Raw genomic sequence first — 24,113 nt, forward strand, 5'->3', positions numbered from 1 at the left:
CCCCTCTTGCACCTCCTGCCAGTCTTTGACGATGTCCTCCTCTGAGTGGTGGCCTCTCACACACCCAGTTTATAAGGTCACCCAGCTCATTTCTGTCTCTTTGCCCCCTCTAATATCTTGCAAGGAAGTTTTCTCTTTCCAAAGCACTACCTGGGTATTTGATCGGATTCTTTATTTCTCCCTAACTACATGACAAATGTCAGGCACTGGAATTTCTGGCCACTTTCAGGACTTTCCTCCATAGTCTTCACTGGTCGAATGAGCACACTGAGTGCATGGGGTATGTTTCTTTCACACCTTGGGACCACTGCAAAGTGGAAGAACCATACCCTCAAGCTCTTTGGTGGTCGGACTTAGATCTTTTCAGGTATAAAAACAAAGCAACAATGAGGGGGAGAAAGAACTGCTGAACTTGAAATGATTGGAAATCAACTCAACGTTTGAACTCTGGCACTTACTCAACTTACGGGACTCAGAGTAGGGAGTATGTAAACAACACGAGGACAAAGCAAATCAGCCAAAAGTGGACGAGAGAGAGAGAGAGAGAGAGAGAGAGAGAGATGAAGTTTCTCAGTAGAAGAAAAAAATGGAGTGTAAACAACAGTTTGAGAGTATTAAGAATACTGAAGATGGATATATTTCTATAAGCACTGTGTGTGCGTCTGTGTGTGTGTGTGTGTGTGTGTGTGTGTGTGTGTGTGTGTGTGTTGAGGGGTTAATTCAGAAAATGAAGAAAAGAAGTTCTGTAGGAGACTCTTTCGGGGTATGTTCCAGTTTCTCCAAGGATGATACACAGCTAATAACTTCTAGATTCTTGTTCGTAGCCTTGTACGTTATTATAAACAAAGACTGTCTTAGGATATCTGGACTCTGTTTCCTCATGGAACCCCAGCTGGGAAAAGCTGTAGGGGTGGGGAACTGATATTAAACCTTACAGCACTTGAGGAGAAGGAAAAAAAAAACAAAAAAACCAAACACATGGTGGGGACCGTAGAGATTAAAAGGAAGTGAAACAGTCCCTCTTCCTGATGTGGAGACAGACATAGTGTTCTATTTTTTTGAGGGGTAGGGGCGTGGTGTGGTAGAGGGGAGGAGTGGACAGAAGAGGTAGATGCATTGCTAGGAGTATGGTGTTTGTTCAGCCCTCTTTATAGACTCTCTCTGTGCCTTCCTCCTCTGCTTATTTGATTTATGAAGCGGAATGCAGATTGGCCTTTGGTGTGGTAAGACCAGGGGAGATGGCCCCTGGGGCTGGGGCATCTTCTGGTTGCCCTGGGGAGTGGGTGTTCTACAGAAGGGAGCTAATGGGGCATGAAGGGGCTGCTTCTCATCAAGAACCTGTGCAATAGATTGGCCAACATTTGCTTATTTGCCTGTAGGACACACGGCTGGAGACAACAAATGGCTGGGAGGGTTTTTTTATTTTTTATTTTTTTTTAATCCCTTCATAATTTCTGGCTTTGGTCAGGGACCACAGTGATGTAGTCAGTGCCCTCCGCCCCACAAGTTCAGTTCTCTAGGCTGTTGGACAACATTTGACCATGTGTTGTGTTTCTGAAGACTTTGGCGTCATTTCAATCATTGTCTGCCTGGCTGGAGAACCATCAGATCTCTGGTAAGACAAACTTTTAGAAGCCTGAACCATGTAGAAAGCTCCTTTATTCTTAAAGCTTTGATCTGGGCAGGGTCTCCTCCTCCCCACCTTTAGCCTTGTTAACCTTGGCTTTGGGTAAACATTATGAAGGCTGCTGCTGCTCGGACTATAAACAGCTCTCGCCTTCCCAAATTCACTTCTCAGATGCCCCCCAGTTCCAGCTTACTTTCCTGTTGCTTATCACAAGCCCTTGCTAGCAAAGGAATGACCTGTCAGAGGTGTTTTGGCAGAATATTTCATCTTGACCCGTTCGGCCTTCCACTCAGTGGATCTTGGCTAGGAGCTGGGGTGATGGAAGCAGACAGCTCACAGCAGAAGTGTGTTTGCCAGTTGCTCACTGAATTCCCTCAGGAACCACCAAAGCAGCTGCAGTCACAAAGTGAGCTTCACTGCATGACAGGAGCACACGGAAAGCCCTCAAAGCGTCATTGTCTCAAAAGGTGAGACAATGTGTCCTTGAGCCACATCTGGTACGGGTGAACCTCTAAGTATATTTGTGTCCTGCGTGCAGATGAAGGGCAAGGCTCACAGAACTTGGTTCACTGGCCGAGGGTCATCCAACAGACAGGTAGGAAAGCCAGGGTTTGAACCTGGAGTTTTGAGATGATCGCGCCAGCTGACACTTTCTCCAAAGTTGGACGCCTATCTCTATTTGTGATAAAGTACTGTCACCTCCTCTCCCCATTTCTGTCTATCATAGCTTTTGCAAAACATAATAGCTTATAAAGAAAAAAGAAGGGAGGGTTTCAAAATGTTAGCCTCATTTTCAAAAGGCATAAAATGGTTTTGTTAAATCACAGCAAAATTCCTCTTGATTTTTTTTTTTTTTTCTTCCTGGATCTCGAAGGGCACACCTCACTTTGTTTACTGCTGCTCTAGCTAACTGCTTCTCCGGAGCCTGGGTATACACTGTCCCGCTGCGTTAGAATTGAACGGGAGAGTGTAGATCAGTGGCAGAGGCAGGAAGGAGGCCCCTGGACCTTGAGTCCCAGGTCCCCACACAACATCGACGGAAGCTTGTTAAGTGCACATTGCTCACCCCTAACACAGACTATTTAGGTCAGAATGATTAAGATGGACGTCAAGAACCTACATTTTTGCAAGGACATTTTGCTGCCTTCCAGGAAAATCGTCCTTCTCTGTGGTACCGCCTTGGTAGCTAATGGGTGAGAGGGTCGGTAGGGACCCCCTGTGGTCACCCTGCACTTTTTATTCTCGTACCCCTCCCACCCTCTCCATCAGAACTTACTCTGATGGCTTTTAGTGAACATACTTTGAGTGCAAAACCACCCAGTGGGTAGAGGGAGGTTGGAGCATGAATCGGCACAGCCAGTGTAGAGTGAGGACACAACCTGAGGCATTTCACTGCATAGAGATGGGGGACACGAGAGGGAACCACCTCCAGACTGCTGAGTGGAGAGTGACCAGTGAGATGGAGAAACCCCAAGAGGAGTATGGGTTGGGAAGCAGGAGAAAGGGCCTTCTGGTGCCTCCTGACTAGAGCAGGTTCATGAAGTTAGGGGATTTTCAAGTGAGAATGGGAAGGTGGGAACTGGGGAACAGTGAATACAGGCTGTCACTTAGAGAGTTTTGCTGCAAAAAGGAAAGGGAAAGAGGGCCATGCTGGAAGGTGAAATGAGGCTGAGAGACGGAGGAAGAAGTCCCATACATTCAATTAATTTAGAACCATACACTGGGTTAATTTTTGTAAAGTTGTATCTGACTTCATAGATTCTTCGGCAAAACAGGAAGAGTTATCTGTTATAATCTTTTCTTCAAGTTTTGAACTTTTTCTGCTCCCAAATCATATTCATTGGTCAAGAGGAAAAGAGTTTATAGATTAATTTTGTTCCTTATATAGCTTAATGCAAATACATTTGAGTAATATTTTTCCCATTTATGCTTTATCCAGTTTGTTTATTTGGCCTGAAGCATTTTAAAGTAAAAATACCCACTACATAGGCAAGTAATCCCATTTTCCCCTCAAAGATTTTTTTGTTCAAATTAAGGTTCAAATAAGGTCTATATTACTTATCATTATTACATTTTAAGAGATGTTTGTTTTTCATATATCTATTGATTTGTCAACAAAACCAGTTCAGTTGTCAAATAGAAATCTTATTTTCTGAATGAAGAAATAGAGTTGCCTGCAAATTTCCCTATTTACCGTTTTCAGAATCGTCCCCCTTAACCCCCACTGTATTTCCCAATAACTGGAATTAAGTTTGAAGCCCTGGCAATATGTAGATTGAGCATCACCCGTATTTCTTGTTATTACAGATGAACTGGCTGTGTCCAGCACCTACAATGACCAACACTGATCCATTAGATTCTGTGTACTCCTGCCTGCTTACGGAAAGGGCATTCATAGGTGGTGCTATGTGCTCTGTGTGTGCCCCACTCTCAGGGATGCTAAGATACCGCTGCTAATGGGACTTCTTGAATCTTGAGAGATGACTATGTTTAGTGTTTTGGGGTTTTGTTTGTTTTTTTAGATAGGATAATAGTCTGCTTATGTGAAGATGGGGTAGCCTTTGAGAACGTGACATGAAATCAGTAAATGAATCTATGCTTGTGTGTGCGTATGTTTCTATGCTTGACTGCAGGGACAGAATAGGACAGGGGTAGAATAGGATAGCTAGAATTGGAATTTAGCAAACTGAGTGTAATGAAATTAGGTAAAGATTGACTATAAAATTTAAGGTGGCCAGGAGGAAGTGAGGACAGGAAGGAAGAGGGTGATATCCAGAGAGGATTTGGGGGGTTGAATTAATCATCAGGATAAATTCCAAAGACTGAAGTGGTGACTGGAAGGGGGATATCTGAAACTGGGGTTATGTTTGGGTATATTTCTTTAGAAATAATGGAATTAGAGTTATGTTCTTGAGAGCGAGCGGCTGAGCTCACACTCAGCTCTAGTAGAGAAGACTGAAGAACCCCGAGGCCTGGGAACTAGAGTACCCTGAGGGATCGAAGAGTATCACTGAGCATCGAGACAGATGTTGTTGGAAGAAAAGACAGGGAGCAGATAGCAAAAACCTTCCAGGACTGAAGATGGCATCTCTTTCTGGATTAGACAGGAAATGACCACAGCAAATGGGATGCGGAAGTCAATGCCATAGACCGCATGAAGTGTTGGCTCCAAAAATGAAATGAGTTGGTACTTACAAGGCTCTCAACACAGCCTTCAGGTGCATGTGCTGAGCAATATAAGCGGCTCTCATTCTGAGTCCGCAAGGCTAGGAGGGCAGAGCTTAAACCACTAGGCATATTTTTACAAGGAAGGGGATTTTCTTTCATCTTAAAATCTTTCTGAACAAGAGGCATAGCTGCCTGCCCAGCCATGTGTGACTAGAGGTGGTAATCTTTCTATCATCTTGAGTAACCAACAGACTTTAGGAACACCTGCACAGCATTGTTCTGAAGGGGACTCTAACAATTGAAAGGGATGGGGGCGGGTAGGGCAGTGTCAGGCCCACTTTATTCTTCCAGATAACTGAGCATTTCTTAGTCATGAGCCAGAGTCTGGCTAGATGAAAGAGACCAGACGTGTCTGACAGGAAGAAGTTCTCTATGTGGTTGGAACAGATCTGCGGTCAGGGGAAGGTCACCTAGTTTGAATAGGCCTGGAATAGGCACATTAGACTCATTGGTTTCTGTAAGAATGACAGGAGCTTGAAGGATAGGAGTTGGTGCTGGAAGGTGGTGTAGGTGTGGCCCACGTGAAATTCAGTCTACACAGAAGGAAATTTCAAGGCATAGAAGTGTCTGGACCACTGAGCGTTCTCCTTGAGTTTCCTGGATAAATTATTTCTCTTTCTTGTCCGTTTCCCTGTTTGTAACACTGGGATGATGCTGGTCTCTGTAGAATGGGGGCTAGTGACAAGTCAACGAAGAGTGCATAATATTCATCACAGTGGCTATTGCGGCCCTTTGGGGCCTCTCATTTTCATTTTCAAAATAAGCCTGGGATATAGGATCAGTCATCACCCCCATTTTACAGTGAGTTAGCTGAATCTGGGAGCTTGGGTCAGCCAAGATCATGTGACTGATGAGAGGCAGAGCATGCCCTCTTCTACAGATCATGTGCCCTGAATTGTAAGTCTGGATCAGTGCTTAACATGTATCCAGTTGCTAAATGAATTGCTGCTGTGGTTAGAGTCAACAGTTTGTCACCCAGAGCCAAGGATCCTGGTCTCACTTTACAGCTGGTTGAAGGTCACCAGACCAGCCCGCTCATCAGGTGTAGTGACTACATTCAGAAGACTCTTGTGGCCCACAGTAGACAGTTTCGACTGGATCGCTTTTGGAATCAAGTTAGGCATGTCTTTTTGATTTAATTTAGTTTTTTTTTTTTTTTAAGTTATTCACTTTACATCCCAATCATAGCCCCCTCCCTCATCTCCTCCTGGACCCACCCTCCTACCTTCTTCCTCCCTATTCTCCTCCCCTAGTCCTCAGACAGGGGGAGCCCTCCTCCTTTAACAACTGAACCCAGACTATCAAGTCTCATCAGGACTGCCTGCATCCTCTTTCTCTGTGGCCTGGCAAGGCCACCCCGCCACGGGGAAATGATCAAGGAGCAGGCAACAGACTTCAAGTCAGAGATAACCCCTGCTCCCCATACTAGGGAACCCACTTTGAGTCGGAGTTGCCCATTAGCTACATCTGAGAAGGGGGCCTAGATCCTGTCCATGCATAGTCCTTGGTTGATACATCAGTCTCTGCAGGCTCCTCCTGAGGTGGCTTCTTCTGATGGCTGAGGGTGTTACCCATTAAAAATATCATGTCCCACCAGTTTGTGTGTTAAGATTGGCAGGAAACTTTAGTCTGCAAGCAAGAGGTTCATCCAAGGGTTAGTGTTCTCTGAGAGGGTTATGAAAGAACATCTTCCATCTGTAATCCCTGAAATAAGCAGAAGTGTTTAAAGAAGTGTTTCATTCAGCAAGTATTTACTGAGCACCTACTATGTGCTCGACACTCAGCTAGTGTCTGGATACTCACTGACAGTAGCATTAAAGGCCGACAAGGTGTCTACTTCTATCTGTAGTGGAAAAAGGCAGCAGTCAGTTAAGATGAGTGCACATGCAATGGTAAATGCTGACACCTCAAAGGGCACTTGTGAAGAGACATTTTCTGGTTCTCCCAGGAGGCTGCTCCAAATCCAGTTACTCTCTGAACGAGTAAAGAAAGCCCTGAACTCTTTTTCCCCTTCTCCCTGAGCTGTGGACTGAACCAAGGGCTTTGGACCCGCTAAGTAAGCAAGCGCTTTTCCACATAGCTAAATCTCCAACCCCAGCCCTGAACTGTTTGGTAAAAGGTTGCTTCTGTCATGCCCAGAGCCTGCCTTCTGTCTCACTCCTACTCATGAAAGCAATGGGTCTTTCAGCCAGAGCCTACGGTCTCCAGTGGAGCATGTCTCCATTTTGCTGACAAAGCTGGTTGTCATGGTAAGCCCTTTTGTTGTGGCTAGTCCTCTGTGACAGGACCACTTGCTGCTTCTTTCCGGTTTCCAGTGCTAGACCTCCTGCAGTAGGCTTCAGGGCCAGATCCATATTATGCAGCCAGGTGATGCAGAAGATAAAGTGTATTTTCACTATTGTCCTCAAGAGTTTGCCTTAGTTACCCAAATAACAGAACAATGATGATGATAGTGATGATGAAGCAGAAGAGGAAGGGGAAAAGGAAGAAGACCTTCCTCAGCAACTTTTCAGGCCTGATACATGAACACACTTGAGTCACGTTTTCAATCATGTGTGCACAGATAACGCGTTTTGTGTCTCTATTAAAATGTTGTGAGTGTTCTCTTCTCTGTAGGTACAAAAGTTCACTTGTATTTCTATCCCATTCAAGTGGATGCAACCTCAAGGGGTGTTTGGAAGCTAAGTCAGTAGATTTTTTTTCACCATTATAAATAGGTTTGAAATTAAACCCCCTTTTTCTATACATATTGCTTGATACATTCACGTTCTTTCCTTATTAATCCTCTTTCAGTCCCCACAAGTGTAGAAGGTAGGAGCTCATTTTACACGTGAGGAGACTGAAATGCACACCTCCTTTTTAACTGCTTATCAGCCCCGGGTTGGTAGCAAATCCCAGTGCTTGAGCACTTTCTAGAAGGCTCAGACCATGTTCTTCTCCTTTAGCTGTCTGACAATTTTATTGTGATCTGCCCAGCAAAGTGTAGGACTGTTCTGAAGATGGCCGAGCACTGTCTGGCCTGTAAGCCATTATTTTAATGTTCTGGTTGCCCTAGGTGCTCTGAGGTCACCCTTGAGAGCAACCTTAAGGCTCAGGGTGAGGGGACAACAACATATGGACCTCGGGAAGAGGCAAAAGAATAGATTTTGTGGGTGCACAGGGCCAGGGAGTTATGGGAACAGGAGGGATAAGTCGGAGTGGTGGTGGTGAGGGGGTGGGAGATACTACTGGAATTGAGGGACACTTGGGGATTAATGTAGAAACCTACCACAGTGGAAACTCCAAGGAATCTATGAGGGTGACCCTAGTGACATCTCTCAGTAACGGAGGCTCCGGAGCCTGAACTGGCTATCTTCTATAACTACACGTGACTCCTAGCAGTGGAATTTGGATATCAATCCAGTCACAAAACCTTGGACCTAGAATCTGTCCTGGCTTCCAAGATGTGCTGGAGTAATGGTGGCATAGACCTTGTAGAAGGGTCAACCCATGACTGGTCCAACTTGTGGTCCATGGCAGGAGAGAGAGTCCACTCCTGACACTGTGTGGATGACCAGGAACCAGAGACAGGACAGTTCAGAGACCCCGGACAGAACCAAATATACAACTGGCAAAGGGGAAAACAGCCAGTGCCGTGATTCCTAATGATATTCTGCCATACTCATAGATCGGTACCTAGCCCAGTTGTCATTAGATGCTAGCCCATCTAGCAACCAATAGAAGCAGACTCAGAGACCCACAGCCAAACTCTAGGCAGAGCAAGGGGAACCCCATAGAAGATGAGGAGAAAGGATTGTAGGAGCTAGAGGGGTTGAGGACACCAGGAGAGCACAGCCCACAGAAACAACTAAGCTGGCTCATAGGCACAGAGACTGAAGCGTCAACCATGGATCCTGTATGGGTCTGAGCTAGGTCCTCTGCATATACCTTATGGTTGTGTAGCTTGGTATTCTTGTGGTAATGGGAGTGGGGGGTGTCTCTGGCTCATGTCAGTGCTTGGGACCCTTTTCTGCGAAGTCCAGATGTGACATGAGGGTTTGTGCCCGGTCTTATTGTAACTTGTTAGACCATGTTCAGTGGCTATACCTGGGACGCCTGCTCATTTTCATTTTTGTTTTTTTAAGGGGAACAGAGGAGAGGTTGATAGAGGGCAGAGGAAAGGTAGGCAGAGAGGCTGAGAGGAGTGGCAGAAGGGTGGTGGAGTCATATAATGTGTGAGACAATAAAAGAAAAAAAAATAGCCAACCTTAAATATCATATGCTTCTCAGTTGTTGTTTTTAATTTATAATTTATCTGTTCAAGTTGCTGGCCTTTCTTTTGGGAGGCTTTTTACCATATTAGTCCTTTATTTTTTAAAATTAAAAATCTCAAAGAGTAATCAGTGTTTATTTTAGACATTGTTCAATGTGTCCAAAACTTCAAAGATAGAAACATCTTTTCTGTCTTCCTAGGTACTCTTCCCCCTCCCTGTACTTTATCTTTTTACAATTTTTTTTTCTGAATTTAAGTAGTATTTGCAATTTTGTAACCCACATTAAATGTAACTGATAAGAAAAAAATAAAATTAAAAAAAATGTTTAAAAAAAAATACATGACTCTTCCATAGTAATGCAAACAGGGTCTGTCTCTGACATGAACTGATTGGCCTGCTTTTTGATCACCTCCCCCTGAGGGGGGTGCAGCCTTACCAGGCCACAGAGGAAGACAATGCAGCCACTTTTGATGAGAACTGATAGACTAGGATCAGAAGAAGGAAAAGAAGACCTCCCCTATTAGTGGACTTGGGGAGGGGCATGGGTGGAGAAGGGAATTGAAAGGAGGGGTTGGGAGGGGAGAAGGGAGGGCGCTACATGGGGGATACAAAGTGAATAAAGTGTAACTAATAAAAAATTAAATTAAAAAAAATAAATAAAATAAATTTAAAAAATACATGATTCAAACTTTCCCATATTATTAAATATTTTGTACAAATGAATATTTTTTTTTTTAAATCTACTTGGGGTTTTTGTGGAGGGCGGGGTGAGTCCTTATCCTATTTATTCTCAAGGAGAGGTTAATTACCAGTTTCTTCCCAGATGGTTTTGTAATGTCCTCTTTTTAAAACATCCTTATCTTCCTTATCTTTTCTAGGCTCTCTACATTACTCATAGACCTTAGGTGTTTCATTTTCAATTGGCCTTTACCTCTTCCAGCATGACCAGGGCTTCCTGGGATACGCCACCACTCACCTTCAAAAGCGCCCATCTGTCCTGTTAATATTTAACACCACCCTGTTAGAAAAAATCAGTCTAACCTCCTTTTTTATTTGTATTTCAGATGGTTTTTGATCATCCTGAGAACGAGCCTTGGCCTCCAGACCTATTAGAGTGAAACTCATCCCCATGGAGAATAGTGCTGGTTCCTGAGGACCTGGAGGGCCTTCAGCCCCAAAGGGATTAGCTAGAAACAGGTAAGAGTTGAGGGTGACTTTCCTGAGTGACAAAGTATGGGCCAGAATATGCTGGCAAGTGGCTGCACTGCTTTCTCTCTGCTTGTTCTTTTCCTACACTTCTAAATGCTTGTTCAGTGACAGCCAAGAAGGTGTGGCTAGCAGGCCTGCCATCCCTATAAGCTTCAGAGGTGAGGTCTGAATTGTTCTGTAACTCGTAGCCTTTTATGAGAACATTTATATGCCAAACATTGCATTTGACGTTAAACATGCCTCAGGGAATAGATAGGGCAAAACTCCTTACTTACAAGGTTTCTTTATTGTCTATCCACTGTTGGCTTGGTGGCAATATTCTTAACTGCAGTATTCTTTTCCGAGAAGTGTCCTTCAGGTGTAAAGATTCGTTGATACAGTTTTGTCAGCTTAATAATTCCTGTCTGAGCATGACCCTGGTCCAAGTTCTGTTCCGGGGCCAGTTGAATAGAAAGGTTATCAGGAAGCATTCTCCTCTGGCAAAACCCAAGCTTTGTAAACACCGGTTGTTAACAAGCAGGGATTATGGTGAAAGTCAGGGGCAGAGAACACATCAGCTGCAAAGCCTGCAAGCTTACCAAGTAAGTCTAGTGGTGGGAAAATCCAAACCATATACTGTTTTCCAAAAATTTTTGGAGACAATGTCACTTCTCTTTTCCATGATGGAGGTGGTGGGTGAGGCATTCCTCCATGTCTTTCTTGCTCAAAGAGCCAGGCAGGTAAGAATAGCCCCTTCAGCTCTGAGTGGCCGTGACTAGAAACCCCAGCTGGCTTCCGATGATGGCAGTATGGAGGGACCACACAAGCCCTGATGGAGTGAATCTTTTATTTATGTATAAATAGGGAATTTATTGGAATAACTTACAGGGTGCATTCCAATTAACCCAACAATGGCTCGCTGTGGATGGAAAGTTCAAGAAGCTGGTTGTTGCTAAGTCCTATGAGGCTGGGTGTCTCAGCTGGTCTTCTGTATATTCTGGAATCCCTGAGGAGTAGGTTTCAATGCCAGCGAAGAACCCCGATCACAGGTGTGCCCTCCATTTCTGGATTGTCGTTCATTCCAGATACAGTCAAGTTGACAACCAAGAATGGCTGGGACAGCCATGAAGGCCCAGGCCAGCAGAGGTCTCTGAGACTCACTGGAGTCATCTGTGGAAACTCCTATTTCCTTAGGCACCCCAGGAAAGGCAGTTGCAGCCTTTTCCAAGCTGCCACTCGCATAACAGTGAAGTGGGGTTCCCGCTGCTATCTCCTCTCCCCTAGAATTGCAGGTCACTTTCCAACTTGTTATTTCCATGTCAGTCATACAAGTACAGAGTTGCATGTGTTTCCCAAACCTACACTCGGTACTCACGGGAGCTTCCCTGGTTATCACAAAGCACCACACTGCATATAACACTTAATTCCTGTGAAAAGAACCTCTGGTACATGGTGCCTACCAACGATGGCAGATGAGGGATGCTTTCCTCTACCTGGGAGTGTCATCTCTGGACACTCTAGTTCTGAGTTCTGATGGTCAACACTTACGGTTTTCTGATCCTGATTAAAGATTTCTGTCCTTCAGGGCAAAAACTATAAAACCAGCGGTTCTCAACCTTCCTAATGCTGCGACCCTTTAATACAGTTCCTCATGTTGTGGAGACCCCCCACCCATAAGATTATTTCATTGCTACATCATAACTATAATTTTTGCTGCTGTTATGCATAATAATGTAAAGAGCTAATATTCAGGGCATCTAATATGTGACTCTCAGAGGGGTTGAGACCCACAGGTTGAGAGCGATGGCTATAAACCATTAGATATAGGCTAACCTGAATTGGAATCCTGGTTCTAGCGGTGTGGTGAGCTAGTGACACTGAAGACTTGCTAAAGCCTCACTCTGATTATTCTAACACAGAGTTGTGAAAACATACTTTTTCGTGTTTGTGCTTGGTGTGAGACATTACAGGTGAAGTGCCTAAGTGATAGGGTTTCCTAAATGTTGTCTCTCCTCTAGTCATTCTTGAGCTGCCATGTGGTCAGTGCTCTTGACTGGGGAAATTGATTTCATTTGCTTTCCAATGGTATAGCAAGCCCTCGGCCTCACATTCATGATGCTGTATCCGAATTCTTGCTCCTCTGTGTACATCACATCCCTTCCAGATATCATTCACGTCACTGTTCATTCACCGATATCACCGCTCTCTTGGCCCTCTTGTCAAAGGGCTGCTGTCCTTTCACTGCTCAGAATACCTGCCCCAGCCTTTACCTTTATGGGGTTTCTACCCTTTAACCCACCCTTTTATTTAACACTCCCAACACGGCACAGATGAAATAGATAGGGATGACTAGTCTACAGGTTCTCAGGGGCAGACAGATTCACCTGTTCAAGCTCACAAAGAATGGAATCAAGGCCCCAGGCTTCACGAATTTCCAGTCTAGGACACCCACTACTTTCTCTCAAACATTCTCAGGGGCAAGCTTGGTGGGGAATAACTTCAGACTCTCAGGGTGAACAAAGCCCGGAGGGCAGTTGCTTTGACTCCTGCTAAGTGAACTAAGGAGACAGAGAATTTAGTGTCTTCCAAAGGATGCAGACCCTGTCAGCTACGGAGTGCCTCCATCTTCCATTCATTATGCCATTTACTTCCATTTAGTCAGGGGCCGTCTTTCTTAATCTTAGCAAGACTTCCCATCCTCTGTCACAAAATGATCTAGCCACTTGGGTACACTGAATAGTGGACTGTGGGGCTAAATTTTGGCCTAGAAAGTCCCAGATCAGAGCCCTCACAGAAAGAACTGTATTACAAGTGCATGGGGGATTTCTCTGGCTTTTTTTTTTAAGATTTATTTATTTATTATGTATACAGTATTCTGCCTACATGTACACCTGCATGCCAGAAGAGGACACCAAATCTCACTACAGATGGTTGTGAGCCACCATGTGGTTGCTGGGAATTGGATTCATGATCTCTGGAAGAGCAGCCAGTGCTCTCAACCTCTGAGCTACCTCTCCAGCCCTTTTAACTCCCCAAGACCCAGTTGGGGAGGGAGGGAGGGAGGATTTCAGAGACTCTGGCTTTTGTGTCTAGTCTAATCAGTCTGCTCCCTTTTGATTGTTGCTTCTGAGGGTGTGGGCTTCTGAACATGGGCTGTAGGAGTGACCTGGTCTGAGAGGCTCTGGCCTGAAATTCTTGAGTGGGCTGGAGCAGAGCGCCAGAAGCCAAGAGTCACGGCACACAGACTAGGGGTGGAAAAGTGGAAAATGCTCACGGCTCAATGAGAGGTTCCAAAGAACGCTGCCTACATTCAGAGCCCATGCTAAGGCTCCCCTGCCCCTGTTGGCTTGCTCGAGGCTGCATATCTGATGGGAGGCAGCTGGGGCTGGACTCCAAGTCTGTTTATGCTAGATCCTTTGCTTGGCCCCTTGCCCCACTGCACGCTGCTTCGGATATACCCTCCATCATCTTTCTTCCCCCCGTTCTCTGTCTTCTAGGCTTGCTTCCTGCTCAGAACAGTGGCTTTCCTGCACGTACCTTTCATTATGATCCATACCAACTTGAAGAAAAAATTCAGCTGTTTTGTCCTGGCCTTTGTCCTGTTTGCACTCATCTTTGTGTGGAAGAAAGGGAACTACTATGAGGCTGTCACATTGCAAGCCGAAGAGTTCCAGATGCCGAAGAGCCTGGAGGAACTGGCCATGGGGTCTGGTTCCCAGTCTGTGTCCGCAAGCATCAGACAAGACCCTAAGCAAAGCACTCGAACCCTCAGTCAACCCAGGGTCCCAACCAAGGGCAAACTACAGCGTGCCTTCCCGGTGTGGGACAAGAGCTCCTCATACAAAAACGTTGAGCCCAGGCTGCAGAACATCTGGAAGAATTATCTGAACATGAACAAGTATAAAGTGTCCTACAAGGGGCCAGGGCCAGGGATCAAGTTTAGTGCAGAGGCCCTTCGCTGCCGCCTTCGAGACAATGTGAACGTATCCATGATAGAGGCCACAGATTTTCCCTTCAACGCCCCTGACTGGGAGGATATCTTGCCTGAGGAGGACATTAGGGCCAAGGCTGGACCATGGCACAAGTGTGCTGTTGTTTCCTCTGCAGGAGCTTTGAAATCCTCCCGGCTGGGCCGAGAGATTGGTATGTGTCTTAGGGTTTGCACTGCGGCAATGAAACACTGAAAGAGCGGAGCAAAGGGTTTCTTTGGCTTACACTTCCACATTGCTGTTCATCAGGGCAGGAACCTGGAGGCAGGAGCTGATGCAGAGGCCATGGAGGGGTGCTGCTTAGTAGCTTGCTCGCTCTGCTTTCTTGTAGGACCACCAGCCCAGGGATGACACCACCCACAGTGGGCTGGGCCCTCCCCCATTGATCACTAATTGAGAAAATGCCTTGCAGCTGGATCTCATGGAGGTATTTTCTCAACTGAGGCTCCTTCTTCTAATATCTTTAGATTGCGTCAAGTTGGCACACAAAACCAACCAGTACAGACTATTCCCGAGTGGCTGATGGTCCTAGGACTGGCTGGGGAATTTCGGTGCCCTAAAACAAGAATTCAAGCATAGCTTAGCAGACCAGCAGAGTTGCCCCAGCGAAGTGGCTTCAGCTGGCTTTCCTGGAGTGACAAATGCTTTGTGTCCTCATGCTTCTTGCATTTTGTCCCCTGAGCTCCCTCCCTTTTCCTTTTTCTGACACATGCAAATTCCTTGAGTCTCGCCTGGCTAATTCTCAGCTTTTCTCAGAACACTCTAACTGTAAGAGGCCCCAGGTCAAAGGACAGCAGTTTGCTGTTCTTGAAATCCCTAGCAGCTGATAAAGAGCCAGAGTCTTCATATTGCCAGACTTGCAGCTGAGAGCTAACTAACTTGTGCAAAGCCACTTCTTTCTGTTTTTTATTTTTGAGAGAACTCTGGCAGTAGAGAGAGCCTTGCTGCCAGGTGGGGGTCCTCTAGAGGGTGAGGTCATATATTCCTTTCAATTTTCTCAAAGAAGGAATACAGACCCAAATCGGATTCTTTAGAGCAGAGGGAGGCGACATCACATTTTCTGTCTCCCTAAGTCAATAGTCATCCTAACGAGGTCCACAAAAATGTCCAGTCCCATCCCAACTTCGGCTTTTACCCTTATGATTTCTTTGGACTTTTTTTTTTTCCCTTTCTGAGAACTAAATGTGATTGATTTCCGTCCTGTGTAACGGAATTAATTTTCTTTGTTTCTTCTCTGCATCTGCAACAGAACAGTTGCGTTTAGGATGGTTCGTGTTAGATGATCCTCGCTCTTTCTATCAAGTCACTTTCTGGGTAAAATTGAGTTCAGGATTAAGGAAGAGCCGAATCTCTTTGTAAACTGAAGCTACAGCTTGATTTTTATGTGTTTCTTACAAGACAAATAAACAAACAAAAAACCCCGAGTTCATTCCTGAACTCATCAGCACCACAGGATGACGGCCTGAAACACAAAGGCCCATGCGTGCCTCGGCATTGCAGCTCTTGGGCTTGTTGTGACAGTTGAGCCTGACCATGGCTTCATGCACAGCTCTTCTTACGGTGTAGCTCAGATCATTGAGGAGGCTAGGCTCCTGCCCTGCCATGGAGAAATGGCCCCAGGAATTGGGTTAGAAAGCCAACCTGTGCACAACTTTGATGATTCTTTTTTTTTTTTCCATCCATAACGTATTGTGTCTCCAGTCACCCCACAAATGAGGCTGGTAGGGCCCCATAATCAGAAGGGTCTTTTGAAACAGTAATAGTGTACTTATGTAGATAAGCTACGTAGATAAGCTGAGGATTGTGTTTCAAATAATAGCATATTTTTAACATACTGTCACCAATCAGAACGATACAGTGTGCGATCACTGTGTGCTTGGTGTACCTGCTTTCATCCTTTTCATTTTATTTTTGTGCGTGGGTGTTTTGCCTGCCTGCATGTCTGTGTGCTACATGTGCACTTAGCACCCATGGAGGCTAGAAGAGGGCGTCAGATCCTTGGAACTGGAGTTACACACCTAGCTATGAACTGCCTGCGCTTGGGTGCTGGAAACTGAACCTGTGGCCTCTGGAAGGGCACTCAGTTTTCTTAACTGCTGACTCATCTCTCCAGCCCCCACAGTTTCAAAAATATAATATTTTCATTCATTCTCTGAGAATGTGATACATGCACATAGTTTGATCATATTTTGATCATGTACACACACACACACACACACACACACGCGCGCGCGCGCGCACCCGCTCCCCTCATGTCCACCTCTAACTCCTCCTGACTTCTTGTGCCCTTTTTGTTTTAATAACTCCCCGAATCCAGTCTGTGCTGCTCACACGCTCATCCTTCTGGGTCCATCCGCTGCAGCTTGGTCTACCCACTAGGGGCTACTCCCCAAGGGAAACTGACTCACTCTCCCTTAGAAGCCGTATACTGTTCGTAGCTCTCAGCTAGGGGTGCCTCTGCCCCCCCCCCCACAAGCTGGGATGTGTACTGGCTTTGTCTCCTGCAGCACCTGCTGTCTTGGGCCCCCAGCAGTCCCCATGAGCTAACTGTGGAGGCCCAAGGAATGCACAAGTGGTTGTAGGCAGAGAAGGGGTTGAGAGCGGTCAGGTGACTCAGGGATGCTCCTGTTGCATCTCATAACAATAGTGGGCTCTGAGTGATTGGGGCTGGATCAGTTCCTCCTGGCTTCCCCAGAGGAAAGGAAAACAACATTCTGAGGCAAAAGCAAGAAACGGAGGCTGTGTGGTAGAATGGTAGAAGCTGTTGGGGTGTGGGGCCCATTGGGTGGAGAAGGGTGAGGAGTTAAACCAGAGAGATAGCTGGCGATCAGTGGGGAGAAGTGACAGACTATATAAGGATTTGGGATTTTAGTTTTTGATTTAAAAAAAAAAAATCCAGACTTTATGCTCAGATCTCCATAGTCATGTCCTGATCCTCGTCTTTTTTCTTCTCGTCATAGCGCAGTGGTTCTCAACCTGTGTATTTTCTTTCCCAGTGCAGTAAAATGCAATGTCTTTGTGGGGAAGGACCTTGTCTTTTTTTTGCCCATTGTCTCTGGTGCCTAAAACTATGCCAGGCATAGCATAGTCTTCAATCAGAATTTCTTCATGAAGAAATGATCATGCTCTCTTTTATGCCTAACCTCAAGGACCTATCCAAAGCTTTCTGTGATGGGGAGTCTCCATTTTTCCCTCCAAGTCACCCCCTCCTCCATTTCCACCTGCCTCTGATATCTTGAAGTTTTGGACTATGTCAGTGGGCATACCCTGTCTTCAGGCTTGCCCAAAACTGGCTCAGGAGAGTACTGGCTTGCCTCTGAGGAGGAAGAAGGTAAGGCTAGACTCAGTTTTCCTTAGGGCTCCACAGGATGGCCCCTGGCTGTGGTTTTCTGGGATCAGAAGTCTTAGGCCCTGTCAGGGAGAAGTTTTCAATTCTGGTTTTGCTCTTTTCTTTCTCTTCAGTCCTGTGAGAGCAGGAGGTGAAGCAGACAGGAGGGAAAGATGTTGAGTCTATCCCTCCACCAAGATAGGCCTGATGACAGTGGCCTTCCTCAGTTCAGAGTCTCTGCTTTTCCTACTGTGGTATGCCTCGGGGTGGGAAGAGCTACATGCAGCTCTGGGTGGTGGGGTGATGTCCTCAACATCTGCCACGAGGACGGCGCTTTCATGGCTCCTGGGATCTTTGCCTGGGAAGTTGCCTAAGTGTGATGTCTGGCAGGTCTGCATCTCGCCTGTGCTTATCACTTTGGAACCCTGTGCCTGGTTCAGAGAAACCAATAAGTTGTGTTGTGTAAGAGTGGATCCGGTGCTCTCTTCGGAGCACTGCCGGGAAGCTGATAAGATCTGGACTATGCTCATCTTGTGTCATTTCCGAACCATTCTAAAAAGCATGTTGTCTAGGAATCAAACCCTGTTGTTTCTGGGAAGAAGCCATCTGGATTCCTGCGGGTTAGAGACAAATATATATGAATTGAAATTAAGAGAAAGACTTTCATGGCTTAATTCTGTGGGCACCTCCTCCTCCCTTTTACAGGCCGTTTTGTATGGAGCCGAATGCCTTCTGTTCTTCCTATCTTATCTGTGTAGATCTTGAACAGAGCTAAACAAAAATTCACGGACAGGAGATGATCTCCAGTCTGGTGGAGACTTGGCTAGTGAACCCGAGACTTGTTTGAGCGAGTGAGGTGGGGGTGAACTCTGATAGAATCATAGAGACTTAGGGTTGGGATGGGACCTGAAGCCATGACTTGTGTCACCTCCACCCGATCAGTTCAGAAACTTGTACAAATTATGCTTAAAGAAGACCAGGAAGTAGTTACGTGTTTTTGAGATGGTCTGTCTGGCCTTGGCTGGAGTTAATGAAGTATATTATTTCTAACAAAGTACCTGCTTAAAAACAAAACAAAACAATGCAAAACCAATCAGGCTGGGCAAAGGATATGGTCTGCTGGTGATAGCTAGCGAGAGTGTGGCTTGTTCCTTTCATGACTGAGTAAAGATTCTGCTGTACATAACCTGTTGGCCATGTTCATTTTTCTGCTGTGTCTCAACACACTGGTGCCAGTGAATGGGCCTCAAACTTAGTGGACACTGTAGCTCTGGCAGTGGCTGGCATCAGGTGGTCATCTTTGTGAACCTCACAGAGCACCATGCTCATATTATAATACCCTCTGTGTGTTATATGAGACAATGGCGTGCATTTTGATCTTCCCTCTACCTCCCTTTCTCCTTTCTCTCTTCCTGTGTATTGGTAGCACTCACCCCCTATTTTCCATTTCCTGTGGTTTACAGATAATCATGATGCAGTCCTGAGGTTTAATCGGGCACCCACAGCCAACTTCGAACAGGATGTGGGCACGAAAACTACCATTCGCCTAGTGAATTCTCAGGTAAGAGTTCTTTTCTGCAGATAGCACATGGGTGTCAGACAACTACAGTGTGGGCCCCAATGCTGAGTGTGTTGACATCAAAGCTGCCAGCTTGATTAAGTTTCTTGACCTCCCGAGTTCCAGATACATCACTGAAGAAAAGACAGTGATCCCATGGCTATCCTTGTGATGTGTCCAGAAAATTCTCTCCACACTGATAGTGTACAAGATAGAGCTGCCTGCGGTCTAGGGAAATAGGGTTCTGATTTTTCTTGTAACCATGTAATTGTGCCTGTAATTTTGGACAAGAGACAGCAGAGTACAGGACATCCCAGGGAGAAGCAAAGATACGTGTGGAGCTCGAGATGGGCTCTAAAACACTGCTTGAGTAGAGGACTCACACCAGTGCCACAGTAGTCTTTAGACTATGTGTAGAACCCACACCTTACCTCATCAGTTTCCTAAGTCCATTTCTGAAGTATTCTGAGTAGTAGACATATTGCTTATACTGCTTTCTCAACACTAATAGAAACTCTTGCCCAGTTCTGATAACAGTTCTGATAACAGTTCTGATAACTCTTAACAGTTCTGATAACAACCTTAGTGACAAAACCTGGATTATACACATATCCTAAACTGCATGGTAGCCAGGCACAATGGTGTGTGTGTTCAGTCCCAGCTACCAAGGAGACTGAGACAGAATTGAGACTCGATAGATACCTAGATAGATAGATAGATAGATAGATAGATAGATAGATAGATAGATAGATAGGAAGATAGATAGGAAGATAGATAGGAAGATAAATAGATAGATAGACAGATAAGTTCTGTGCTACGACTGCCAATTCAGTAACCCCGCTATTGGCAGTGATGTTTGCTTTTCCCTGAGCAGACAGGGAAGCCATAGATGTTCCTCTGTGAGTGGATAATCTCACTATTATTTCTGTCTGCCTCTCAGGACTCACAGGGCCCAGGGCAGACCAGAAAAGCTTTCCAGCATAGAATGCAGGGCTTGCTTCTTCTCCTGCAGCAGGGTTCCATGTCATCACTTCTCTCTTCACTTTCTGACTCACTGGGACTTCCAGCCGGACTCTGCCCTGCTTCCTGTACAGTGTTCTTTCTATGTGAGGCCCATGGGCATAAGAACAGAAGCCAAGGAACAAAACTGCTGTGCATGCAAGCTTTTTTCTGTCTTTCTTTCTTTCTTTCTTCCTTCCCTCCCTCCCTCCCTCCCTCCCTCCCTCCCTCCCTCCCTCCCTCCTTCCTTCCTTCCTTCCTTCCTTCCTTCCTTCCTTCCTTCCTTCCTTTCTTCTTTTTTTCCTTCTAAAATTTTTTTTGGGGACAGTATCTTGCTGTGTTGCCCAGGCTAGACTTGAATGCTTTTTTTTTTTTTTTTTTTTCCTAGCCTTGAACTCTTTTTTTTCTTTTTCTTTTCTTTCTTTCTTTTTTGGGACAGGGTTTCTCTGTGTAGCTCTGGCTGTCCTGGGCTCACTTGGTGTAGACCAGGCTGGCCTCTAATTCACAGAGATCTGCCTGCCTCTGCCTCCCTGTGTGCTGGGATTACAGGCATGTGCCACTGTGCCCTGTTTATCCTTGAACTCTTAATTCTTTTCTTCCTCCCTCTCAAGTGTTGAAAACCTTCTTGTTAGTTTAATTTAAAAACAGAAGTCACTTTCTATCTTGTGTCCTCATACTTTCAGTGTCTCCGTGCTCTTCTTCCCTGGGGTTTTTCTTGTTTTGTTGAGACAGCATCTCTCACTGAGACCCAGGCCTTGCAGATTAAACTACACAAACCCCAGGGATCTTCCCGTCTCTGCCTCCCCAGTACTGAGGTTACAAGAGCATGCCATTATGCCCAGTTTTTCATGTAGGTGCTAGGAATGGAACTCATGCCCTTACACTTTGCTCAGCAAGCATTTTACTGACTGAACCATCTCCCTACTCCCTCTACCCCCCCATTCCCATTTTGGGTTTCCATATCACTTTCTTTAGTAAGAAAAGAGATAAATGTTAAAGAAATGGTTCATTTGACAACATTCTCTGATGCGAGCGGCCTTGAGCTTGACTTCGAAAGGGGGCTAAATTTAGAAAAACATTCGTGGGGAGACTTGCTTGAAAAAGAGATTAACAGGAAAGAGGTAGTGAGAAAGTCTCCTTAGCTCAGGCTGCGCTGAAGGTTGAAGGAGGCAGGATTCGTGTTGCCTGGCAGAGGGGCATGAGGCTGGCCTCCAAGATGCTCAGGGTAACAAGTCTGGAAAATATGTTACTTACTGAGGATCTTTTACTACCCCCTCTTTATGCTTTGTCTTTAGTCCCTCATATTTCACCTGGTTTTCTCCGGATGCCCCAGGCACAGGAACCCTGAGCTGGCGAGCACCATAGGGAGCGCCAATACCTATCTTCTACTTCCATATGAAATGAACTAATTACCATGCATGCCTGCATCCATGCATTCAGCACATCACACTAACCTGCACCCATTCATTTAGCAAGTTTCTAGAGGATTAGGTAAGCAGCAGCAGTCAGTCCCTGGCCTCTGCAGTTAGCCTCGCTCAGGGATTGGCCGGACAGCTCTATATCTTGGTAGCAGAATTGTTGTGTACACGTTTCTCTCTAAAGAGAATGACAGGATTTTCCTCATAGAGTCATTGTGAAATACAGATTGAAAAAAAAAAAAAGTGGGTGGTACTTGGGATAGAACCTTGCCTGGATGTCTCTAACTCTTAGCTGCTGTTACCGTTTGTATGTGCAGACACGGAGCTGGGTGGGGAGAGTGGGGAGAGCGCACTGCTCGTCAGCCTCTCTTCTCTGATTGCCTGTAGATAAAATCAGGTGTTCATGCAAAGACGCTGAAAGCTTTAATAGGGAACTTCAGAAGGGAGAAGCACAGAGCTGGGGTGGGGTTCCGGGTGTGGAAGGGCTGCCATGGATGCTTCTTAGGGGAGGTGATACTTAGTTATGTATTTGGGGGACAAGTAAATGATGATGAGATGGGAAAGAGCCAACAGCTCCGGTGAGACACTGTACTGAAGCCGGCTGAGGACAAGGAAGGACGTAGAAAGAGGAGGGGGGCAATAGGCTGTGGTGAGAGATAACGGCAGTCAGACTACCAAAGAGTCCTTCTGGCTTGATGGCGTTTGCAGTTTGTAATTGTTGTCTTTATCTGGTCAGAGGAACTGTGGTTACTAGAGGGACACTGTAGTAGAAGAGGGCTAATATTATTTGCTATTAATACATATAATTATTGTGCTGGGTACTATTTAACTCGCTATCATATCAATAAAAGACACAGACACCTGTTAGATTTTTAATATACCTTTACACTGGAACTGGGCAGAAACTAACCCCCTAAGCTACCTTGTTATCTATCTCCCAGCTCCATGTCCCATGGCATTCGCTTTCATTATTGCTATCTGGGACACTTCCATCCACAATTCCCATCAACGCTTGTACATGTTTTCCAGCTGGAGCTGCTTCTCTCCAGTGTCTGATCCTCAGAGCAAGCCCCTCCTGCCGCATGCTTCCAGATCTTCCTTAACTCCCTTAACTCATCCTCTCCTGCACCTCTCTCCTCTCCTCCCTCTCTCAGGATCCTCTGCTCTCCCAAGCTCACACACCTTTAGCTCCGCACACCTCTCTTCCTCCCTGCCCAGGTATAGGCATTTTTTTTTAAATTGGCCAATCAGGGAGCGTTTGAAAGGCAACATTCACAAACGTCATTTTGGTTAAGTGAGGGTTTGCTCTTAGAACAGTAAGAAATTGCCATCTGAAAACGTGGTGTCTCCAGATTAACTACCACAGGACGCAGTTAGGAGGGTCTACTTGTGAAAATACTCGTACCAGAGTAGGAGGATGCATTCAGGAGCCACTGGGGGTCAGCTTGGTGGCTCAGCAGGTTAAAGAATTATTTTAAGTACACTAGTGTTGTTTTCTTTCAAATAGTTGTTACTTGGGGTCATCTTGCCCAGTTGGCAGAATTTGCTTTTCTCAGGAAGAGAATGACGGAATTGCTCCCTTTAGCTGCCCGTGAGGGTGCTTTGCTATGGGGATGGGCCTAATGGATGGTCAAGTCACGGTTGTCTCCTTTTTCTCCTAAGCAAATTTAGCCGTAAATCTTTCACAAAGTCAAGTTTATTACTTTTGAGTTTCTTCTCTGTCACAATGGCCAAAACACACTGAACCCCTTAAGGGGAAGGACTTACTTTGGCCCACAATTTCAGAGGGTTCAGCCCATGGCTATTTGGCCCCTGTGCTCAGCAGAGCGCAGCAGTGGGAACATGTGGGTAAGGAGCTTCTTCACTCCCCGACTGACAGGAAGGACAGAGAACAAGGGCCAGTCATCTACTTCTTCACCTACATCCCGTCTTCCAGAATTTTCAGAAGCTCCCCAGACAGCACCCCCACCTGGGAGCCAAGCTGTCAACACACAAGCTTCTTTTGTAGCTGCCCCCTATCCAAACAATGACAAGGGTGACACCCTACATTTCTAGCTGGTCTTTATTTAAGATGCCTTTTGGGTATCTGTAAAGAGACATTAGGTAGGCATTTATCCAAAAAGGGGTCGGGTTTAGGCAGGCGTGGATGGGAGAGGAGCTGGGACCTATCTGTATAGGTGTGGTAAGAGTTGATGCGAGTGTCAGAGAAACAGAGACCGGGAGAGAGACAGTGGTGGTGAGAGACAGATGGACAAAGACAGATAGATAGGCAGGAGAGAGAGAGAAGAGAGGGGTCCTACCAGGAGCTTTGGCTAACTAAGGAGAGACAGAGGACAAACAGTTAGCTGCATTAGATTCTGCTGAGGGGCCAGATCAGGTGAAGGCTGAGTGAAATCCTTAGCAAAGTCTGCTTTCGAGAAACCGGAAGTCAAATGGGTTGTGGGGCAAAATGAGTGTGTGTGCAAGGGTACAACAATTTCTCCTCTCCTCTCCTCTCCTCTCCTCTCCTCTCCTCTCCTCTCCTC

At 45.8% G+C, this 24,113-nt stretch overlaps 1 protein-coding gene across 3 annotated transcripts in view; it reads left to right on the forward strand.

The window, feature by feature from the left end:
• Nucleotides 1-24,113, forward strand: part of St6gal1 (ST6 beta-galactoside alpha-2,6-sialyltransferase 1) — a 127,383-nt gene that overhangs the window by 77,971 nt on the left and 25,299 nt on the right. For 2 of the 3 annotated variants that reach the window (XM_055625098.1, XM_055625099.1), the window contains exons 3-5: nucleotides 10,173-10,305; nucleotides 13,794-14,439; nucleotides 19,077-19,174. In XM_055625098.1, the coding sequence (XP_055481073.1) occupies nucleotides 13,842-14,439; nucleotides 19,077-19,174 (696 nt within the window). In that variant the 5' untranslated portion in view covers nucleotides 10,173-10,305; nucleotides 13,794-13,841. Of the gene's footprint in view, nucleotides 1-1,475; nucleotides 1,616-10,172; nucleotides 10,306-13,793; nucleotides 14,440-19,076; nucleotides 19,175-24,113 lie in introns of those variants that run through there. The other variant, XM_055625100.1, reaches the window with a different exon arrangement.

The sequence above is a fragment of the Psammomys obesus genome, unplaced genomic scaffold, assembly GCF_907164565.1.
Source record: "Psammomys obesus unplaced genomic scaffold, mPsaObe1.curated_primary_1811, whole genome shotgun sequence".
Classification (NCBI taxonomy): domain Eukaryota; kingdom Metazoa; phylum Chordata; class Mammalia; order Rodentia; family Muridae; genus Psammomys; species Psammomys obesus.